The sequence below is a fragment of the Elephantulus edwardii genome, unplaced genomic scaffold, assembly GCF_000299155.1.
Source record: "Elephantulus edwardii isolate Elephantulus edwardi_28Jun2011 unplaced genomic scaffold, EleEdw1.0 scaffold00371, whole genome shotgun sequence".
In the NCBI taxonomy this organism is placed as follows: Eukaryota; Metazoa; Chordata; class Mammalia; order Macroscelidea; family Macroscelididae; genus Elephantulus; species Elephantulus edwardii.
The window spans coordinates 956662-965886 of NW_006400121.1; the positions used below are offsets into that span (position 1 = coordinate 956662).

At 40.1% G+C, this 9225-nt stretch overlaps 1 protein-coding gene and 1 pseudogene across 1 annotated transcript in view; both read right to left on the minus strand.

The window, feature by feature from the left end:
- Positions 1-4893, minus strand: part of LOC102843256 (glycolipid transfer protein-like) — a 22510-nt gene extending 17617 nt beyond the window's left edge. Inside the window, exon 1 of the mRNA XM_006902137.1 lies at positions 4509-4893. Within this exon, the coding sequence (XP_006902199.1) occupies positions 4509-4893 (385 nt within the window). The remainder of the gene's footprint in view (positions 1-4508) is intronic.
- A 3858-nt stretch (positions 4894-8751) lies between these two features.
- Positions 8752-9225, minus strand: part of LOC102843661 — an 8200-nt pseudogene continuing 7726 nt past the window's right edge.

Below are 9225 nucleotides of genomic sequence, written 5' to 3' on the forward strand. Positions count from 1 at the left end.
GGTTTGGCGCAGGATAGAGCAGGGTTTAGAGCTGTTGTGCATAGGGTCGCTATGAGTCGGAAACGACTCGATGGCACATAACAACAACAACAACAACAGGGTCACAGTCAGTCTTGCTCTTATTAAAAATTGGGAAAAGATAAACCCAGAAAAAGGAAAGGGGATCTTTCCCTGTTACCTTGAAGAATATGGTGATTTTGCTTTGGATGCTGTGAAGGCCCCAGTTTTAGATGCTCCAGAGTGTGTGGCATTTTGGGGTACTTCAAGAGGAGCCAATATCACTTAATGGAGAACGAGTGCTGATGAGGATGCCAAAATAGAAGCACTTCAAAGGTCTGTTGTTACACTTTTGTTGGCAGCCCAATTCCTTAACCACTAGGTAGCGTAAGATGGTTGTTCGTATATTTTTGAATCTGTAGGACTCTCAGAAATACCTACAAGAAGGGAGCCTTGGTGGCCTAATGGCAAGAAGCTGTACTGCAATCTCCAGGGGTCACAGCTCAAATCCACCAGATGCCCCGCTGGAGAAGGAGGGGCAATCTCCTCCTGTGTCCGTTGGATCTGATTCGATGGCACACAACAAGTTAGGTAAAAAAAAAAAAAACCAAAAAACAAACAAAACAACCAAAAAAACCACACCTACAAAAAACAAAAACAAACCAAAGGAGGGGGGAATAAAAACAACAACAAAACCAAAAAGAAATATCTACAGGAGATTTTTCAGGAGCCAAAGCCCTATATTATAAGGACAGAGACAGGAGGCAATTATTTCATTGAACAACTATTATTCATCTGTCAGTGGAGGCTTGCCTGCTTTTATGATAGTAAAGAGATTTCAACAGAAACTACAGACTAAGAAAGACTTGGCAATCTCTTTCTGAAAATTCAGCGAATAGAAAGCCCTATGGGATTACAATGATTTGATATAGTTATACACAAGATTGCCATGAGTTGGGGACCAACTTGAAGGCAACTAACAGCAACAGAAAATAATAAAAAGAGTTCCTAGTTGAAGAAAGCAGTTAATATGCTTAACTGCTGACCAAAATGTTGGCAGGTCAAGTCCACCTAGAAGTCCCTAGGAAAAAAGTCCTGGTAATCCACTTCAAAATAGCCAGACCCTACTGAACACAGTTCTACTCTCACACTCACTGGGTTTTTATGAGAAAGAACGCCAAGAAAAGTTGTGATGTACTAAAATACCATTTGTTGTTGTTTTTGTATTGTAGAGTCAGAACTGACCCATTGCTGACTCTCCGGTGAGTTTTCAGAGGCAGGTAATCACACAGGAGGAGATTGCCCATCATTCTTCCATGGAGCAGCTGAACTGTGGCCTTGAACTGTGTCCATTTGGGATTGCAGCACAGCTTCTTGCCATTAGGAAAGATACTAAATGCTAATAGCTTTCTTCCACTTTAGTTCATATAGCATTCATATTCTTCCTGCATGAATGCTATTCCAACTATGAGACAAGAGTTGTCCACCTCCTCCTCTCGCTTCTCCACCCCTCCTACCACAAGGTGCCTGTTGTTGATATGCACCGTGGAATGGCAACTCACTCATAACTGACCCTGAAGCAGGTTTTCAGAGGCTGTGAATCAGACGGGAGGAAACTACCTATCTTTCTCCCAAAGAACAGCTGGTGGATCCAAACCACCTGATTTTGGATTAACAGTGCAGCTTCTTAACCCCTAGGCCAACAGGGATAGTATGGAATAATTAATGATATACTGAGGATAGGCGCCACTGCCTTGCCAGTAATACTGGAACAAGGAGTGGAGATTTGCAGGAAAGCTGATGGTAAGAATGAAACTGTTAGTTCAGCTCAGATCAATCAGCAATAATGAAGCAAATGTACAAAGTGCAATGACAATCTAATGGGTCTGAGAAACATCAGACTAATGCATCAAAGTGAGCATGTGGTGGATTAGGATGCAGAAAGTGGAAAAAGAGTTATTACAAATGAATCTTATAAATTTTTTCAGTAAGTAGAATTCATTTTAATTTTTGCTGGAAGAAAACTTTTGTTAATTATACAAATATTAGACATTTACTTGTGTAATTCCCCCTGTGTATTCTTCTGTGTACTACATTCTAAATGCAGCTGAGAATTAGAATTTTGCTCACAATTACACCCCCCCTCTTTTTTTTTTTTACTGCTTTGTCATAGAGATTACTGTTAACAGAGACTTCTTTATGGGGATTGTGTATTTCTTTTTCCAAATGTTGAAAACAAGACTCCATTAAAAGAGGATGCAATGCAATTCTTTAAACACAGAAAGCTATTCAGCCCTCAGGCCCCTCTTAACAGGAACTCTGGTGATGTAGTGCATAATGTGTGTTGTTGGTAATGAAAAGCTTAGCAGTTTTGATTCACCAGCTGTCCTATGAGAGAAAGATAGGTAGTCTCCTGTAAGGACTTACAGCATCGCAAACCTGAAGGAGGGTTGCTTCAAATCAGCTGGTGGCTCAGTGGTAAAGGACTGTGCCACTAATCTAAAGGTGGTTGTTGTTTTTGTTGTGTACCATCGAGTCAGAATCAACCCATTGCTGCCACTCCAGCTGGTTTTCAGAGGCAGTTAACTGCAAGGGAGGAGATTGTCCATCCTTCTCTCTCGAAGCAGCCGGTGACCTTGAATTACATGCCTTCCAATTACTGTGCAGCTTTTTGCCACTAGACCACCGGTGCTCTGACGTTTGAATCCCCCAGCTGTTCCACAAGAGAAAAATGGACAGTCTTCTCCTGTGTGATTTACTGACTCTGAAAACCCAATGGAGGGTCAGTTATGGGTCAGTTCTGACTTGATAGTATACAACAGCAACAACAAACAGCAAAGCAGAGGTTCTTGAGAGCAGATTTTCCCAGCACAATGACATGTCTTTTGATTTCTTGACTGCTAGTATGGCAGAGTTGATTGTGGATTCAAGTAAAATGAAATTGTTGATAGATTCTGACTTTTCTCCATCTACCATGATGTTCCATCTACTAGGATGCTAGGAGAACGAACAAGTCAGTGCTAGAAAGGGTGAGACCAGGCTGCTCCTTGGAGGAAAGGATTCTGAAGCTTTATCTGACATACTTTGGGCATGTTGGAAATCAGGAATAGTCCTTGGAGAGGGACATCATGCTTGGGAGTTGGAGGGACAGCCCAAGAGAGGAAGACCCTCAAGGAAATGGATTGATTCAGTGCCTGCAGTAAAATGGGAGTAGATTTGTCAGAGACACTAAGATTAGCATAGACTAGAGCAAGGTTTAGGGCTGTTGTACATAGGGTTGCTATGAGTTGCAGACAATTCCATGGCACATAACAAAAACAACCATGATGATGCTTGTGGGCTAGTGTTGAGTTTAGTTTTCTTGATATTGAATATAACCCATATTGAAGATTGTAGCTTTTGATCTTCTGCAGCAAATATTTCAAATCCTCTTCAATAGTAAGCAAGCCATGTTGTATCTTCTGTATAATACAGCTTGTTGATGGGTCTTCCTTCAATACTGATATCACTTTGTTCTTCATAGAGTCCAGCTCCTCAAATGATTTGCTCAGCATAGAGTTAGAATAAGTATGGAAAAGGACACAACCCTGACACATAACTTTTCTAATTTTTTTTTAAATTTAATTTTTTTTCTATTTTAAACCATGCAGCTTTCCCTTGTTCTAATTGGACAAAAGCTTCTTGGTTTAGATATAGGTTTTTCATGAGTACCATTCTGTGTTCTGACATTTCCATTCTTTTCAGTGTTAGCTGTAATTTGTTATGATCCACACAGTAAAACACCATTGAATAGTCAATAAAATGAAGATAAATATCTTTTTGGTATTCTTTGCTTTCAGCTTAGATCCATATGACTTCAGCAATGATATTCCATTTGCCACGGCCTCTTCTGAATTCAGCTTGAACTTCCGGCAGTTCTCTATTGGTGTACTGCTCCAGGCATTAAAAAATTTTTTTTATACTGGTTTATTTATAAAGTTCATATACATTGTTTTTCACACTGGATCTTTCTCATTTCCTTTACCCTCCCCTCTCTCTACTCATCAAATTGTGTGACCTTAAGACTTTTTTTTGTGTGACCTTAAGATTAACCCCCATCCCTTACCCATCATCACCCCTCTGCTCCCTCCCCTTGGATCCTCAAACATATTCTACAATAATGGTCTTAATATAGTATTTGTCCTTATGGGACTGAGTTAGTTCACATAGCATAATGCTCTTCAGTCTCTCACAAGTTCAGTAGTAATTTACATAGTATTCCATTGAGTGAATGTACCTTAATTTCTTAATCCATTTGATTGTGGTTATACATTTGGGGCTGTTTCCATGTTCTTTCTATGGTGAATAATGCTGCTATGAACATTGGCATACAAATCTCTGTTTATGCCTCAATTCTCGTTTTCTTGGGGTATATTCCAAGCAGTGGAAGAGCTGAGTCATAAGTTTACAGAATCTTACAGGGCCTCAACAAGAAAAAAACTGATAACACAATTACAAAATGGACAAAAGACATGAAAAGACGCGGATGAGGTTGGGGTGGTTCTCATCTCGCTCCCCATCACAGATGCTCTGCAGGAAGACCTGGATGAAGCGGAGACCCCTCTTCAGCCACATCAGCGCCAGTGTGGCCCCAACTCTGGGCCACTCTGCTCCGTACTGCTCCTTCTCCACCTCCAGGATATTCTGCACGGTCCGGAACTTGGCAGGGTTGGTGTCATATACGGCCTTGATTTTCGTGATGTTGCCACTTATATCTGCCTTGATGGGAGTGAAGACTGGGGACCCGAGGCAATCGAAGAAAGGCGGCAGGTGGGACACTGCCTCCAGGAAGGGCCCCGTCTCGATCTGCTTGTCCGCAGGCAGTGGCTTCAGGAGGTGCTCAGCCAGCAGCGCCATTTCGGGGTCGAGGCCCGCGGTGATACAGAGTAAGATATTCAGAAAGTCAACAGATACTTGAAATGCTCAAAATCATAGGCAGTGAGAGAGATGCAAACCAAAACCACAATGAAATACCGTCTCATTCCAGTAGCAGTGGCAAAGTTTAACAGGTCAATATATAATAAATATTAGCGAGGATGTGGCAAGATAGGAACTCTTATACATTGTTGATGGGATTGTGAAGTGGTACAACCACTCTGGAAGGAAGTTTGGTGTTTTCTCAAAAAATCTGAACATAAAAATTCCAGACATTTTTAATAATCTTCAGCAAAATTTTGCTTGCAAGTAATAGTAATGATATTATTTGATAATTTTCACATTCTCAAGGACCTCTTCAACGTGCTAAAAGAGCATGTATGTCAGTTTAAAAGCTAAATATTGCCTGATCTAAATCATAGTCTTTTCAATTACTTCCTATGCAACTTAAAGGTGGGAAATTTATACGGATGACAGATGAATTGATGCCTTTGAGTTGTGATGTTGGAGAAGAATACTGAATATCCCATGGACTGTCAAAAGAACTATCAAATCTATCTTGAAGGAAGTGCATTCAGGGTGCTCCTTACAGACAAGGATGGTGAAACTTAGTTTCATACTCTGGGCTCATCATCGAGGGACAGTCCTTAGAAAAGGACATAAAACTGGGAAAGAAAAAGGTCAGAGAATGAGAGGAAGACTGCAACAAGATGGATTGCCACAGAAATTATAACAGGGGGCTCGAGCATATCAGAGAGGGTGAGCATGGTACAGGATGGGGCAAAGTTCAGATCTTTGTTCATAGTTTTGCCAAGAGTTGACTCAATAGCATCTAGCAGCAACAAACAGCAGTGGTTTTGATTTGAGTTTTGGTACCACTCTTAAAACAACTATTTTTCTCTGGTGGATTTCATCTCCTAGTAATCCTACAGGACAGAGTAGAAACTACTCTTGTTTCCAAGGGTGTTATTTAATAATCATCTTCTTGTTGTTGACAGTACCATCTGGCTGCACCATCTCCAAGACTTGCTTGTTTGTTTTGTTCTTTTGTCAGTCTGTGGGATATTTGTTACTCTTCTCCAACAACACAGTTTAAAGGCTTCATTTCTTCTGTAACCGTTATTCATTGTACAGCTCTCAGATACACACCAAGTGAATCAGACGTACCTTTGTCCTCAAACTGACATCACTGTTCTTCAATAATTTGGAGACATCCCTGACTGCAGACTTTCCCAGCACAGTATGCCTCTTAATCTTCTGACTTCTGGTGGATCCACGTAAGATGGAGTAATTGATGGTTTCAAACTTTTCTCCATCTATCATGATGTTGTATATCAGTCCAGTGGCAAGGATTTTTCTTTTCTTGACATTGAGATGCAAACCATATTGAAGGCTATAGTGTTTGATTTCTGCAGCAAATGTTTCAAGTTTTTGTCACTTTCAGTAAACAAAGTTGTGTCATCTGCATAGTGAAGGTTATTGATGTCTTCCTCCATTTCTGATGTCACATTTTAATTTTCCAATAATTTGTTCAGCATACAAATTGAATAAGTATGGAGAAAGAAAACACCCCTGATGCATACCTTTCTTAATTTTAAACCTACATGGTGTTCTCTTGCTCTCTTCACACAACAGTCTGTAGTCCAGATATAAGTTTTACACAAGCACAATTAAATGCCTTCAGATTCCCAATGTTAGCATAATTTTTTTATTTACTCAGTTAGATGCCTTTGCATAGTCAATAAAGCAAAAATAGACATTTATTCTGGTATTCTTTGCTTTGAGCCAGGAACCCTCTGATATTAGCAATGATATCCCTGGTGACTCAGCCTCTTCTAAATCTAGCTTCAGTGTCTGGCAGTTCTCTATTTACTTTTCTAGCTGTTTGTTAATGATTCTCAGCAGTATTTTGCTTGCATGTGGTATAAATGATATTGTTCTGTAATTTCCACATTCTGGTTTATCACCTTTCTTGGGAATGGGAACAAATGTAGATCTCTTCCAGTAGGTTGGCCAGGCAGCTGTCCTCCATATTTCATGGCAAGGATTGGTGAGCATGTCCAGGGTTGCATCTATCATTTGAAAGATGTCAATTGGTATCACATAGATTCTTTTTTAAAATTTTTATGTAATATTTTTATTTCATGCTGTTTTTACTTACAAAGTTTGTAATACATTGTTTATAATACCAGATCTTTCCCATTTTCTTAAGCCATCCCTCCCTCCACCCATCGAATTGTGCAACTCTATGATTAAGCAACCCTCCACCTCCACCCATCTTCACCCCTCTGTTTCTGCCTTCTACCCTTGGATCTTCATACATATTCTACAATAATGGTCTTATACAATATTTGTTCTTATGAGACCGAGTTAGTTTACTTAGCATAATGATCTCCAGTCCCTCCCACATTGTTGTTGTTGTTGTTATGTGCCATCAAGTTGCTTGCGACTCATAGCAACCCTATGTACAACAGCCCTAAGCTCTGCTCAGTCCTGTGCCAATCTTATTGTCTCTGACACACCTACCCTCCTTAACCCAGTCACGGAATCAATTAATCTCATCGAGGGTCTTCATCTCTTGTGCTGTCCCCCCACCCTCCCAAGCATGACATCCCTCTACAAGGACTGGTCCCACCTTGCAACATGTTCACAGTATGCCAGATGAAGCTTCAGAATCCTTGCCTCCAAGGAGCAGCCTGATCTCACCCTCTCTAGGATGAACCTGTTTGTTCTCTTAGCAGTCCATAGTATAGTTAATATTCTTCTCCAGTATCACAGCTCAAAGGCATCAGTTCTCCTTCTATCATCCCTAGTTCAGCTCTAGTGAGTAACTGCCAAGGCCTGGATCAGGTGCATCTTAGTCTCCAGACTGACATCTTTGTTCTTCAGTACTTTGGAGAGGTCTCTGACAGCAGACTTTCCCAATGCAATTTGTCTTTTCATTTTCTGGCTGCTGGTGTTGACTGTGGAGCCAAATAAACTAAGGCTGTTAAGTTAGGTAGTGATTTACAAAATTCTTGCTCCTGTGTGCTGCATAGTATTCCATCATGTGAATGTATCATAATGTCTCAATACATTCAACTGAGTTTTAATTTTTTTCCTGATTTATATTTTATTGGTTGTTTTAAGGGCCAGTACAGAGACATTATGAACAACCTGTGCACAATTCTTAATGCACGTACCAAAAATCTAAAAATGCATGTAGTTATAATTCTTTTCTAAATTCCAGTGACCTTCCAGCTTTAAATTTGGAGGAAAGTTTTCATAAAGAATAAGTACCAATATCTTCAATTGTTGATAACTGTCACATCATTAAGTCCCACTAATTCGCAATTTACTATCACACTCTACACATTCAAATTTTCAACCATTCGCAGCACATAACAAAGTTATTAGGAAAACTGGACTACCAAGACCAAAGATGTTACAGAATCCACTTAGTTCTGACAGGGAGAAAGCCATGAAGAGGGAGTAGTTATGTTTAAGAAGAAATTTTACTAAACAGTGTTCTAATTTATGTATCTAAAATACATGGAAAATAGACTTAATTTAAAATGTTCAAGTCATAAATGTATTACTATGACTCCAAATTGTCATTAAGTATACAATGTATTACGGGATATAAAAACTGTCCCCTTTCCCCAGCAATTTTAACATCCCACATTTTCTGGTTGTACCAAAAAATAAACAACCAGCAAATAAACTCACCTCTTTAAAAAAAAAAGCATTTATACTTAAAAATAGGATGAAGTGGGATTTCCTTCTTCTTAAAAATGTATCTAGCGTTACTAAAAAACTTGCATTTAAAAAATAGTTGATAAAAATATTCCTCTGGATTGTTCAAGAAAGGAGATACAAGAACCACTGATCAGACATGGTAGACAAATATTGTTCAGGCTTGGCTTTTTTTTCTCCTGCTAGGCTGGACTCTTCTTCGTTTTTAGTTTCTCCATTTTCTGCAGGCAAATCTTCAGTTTCTCGTTTAGCCACTTCAGGCTGTCTTCCCTTTGCGCCCTTTCCCCCTTTTGTTTGCACTTTTTTGTCACAGAAGACTTCTCCTTTCCTACTGCCTTTTTGGGTTCCATTTCCAGATTTGCAGGTGGCTTAGCTGACAGCCTCGCTGATCTTCTCTTGGGCTCCTCCTTCACTGCAGCTCTAGGCATGTTGGCTGCAGGGAGGGCTCATGCTGGGTGCCTGTGGAGCCTTCGCGAAGCTGGTTTGCTCTGGCACTGCCTCTCTGCCCGCCGTCTTGCTGCTGGGACCTGCGGTGGGGGCCTGAGTTTTAATTTTTTGTTTTATTATTTTGTATGTGTG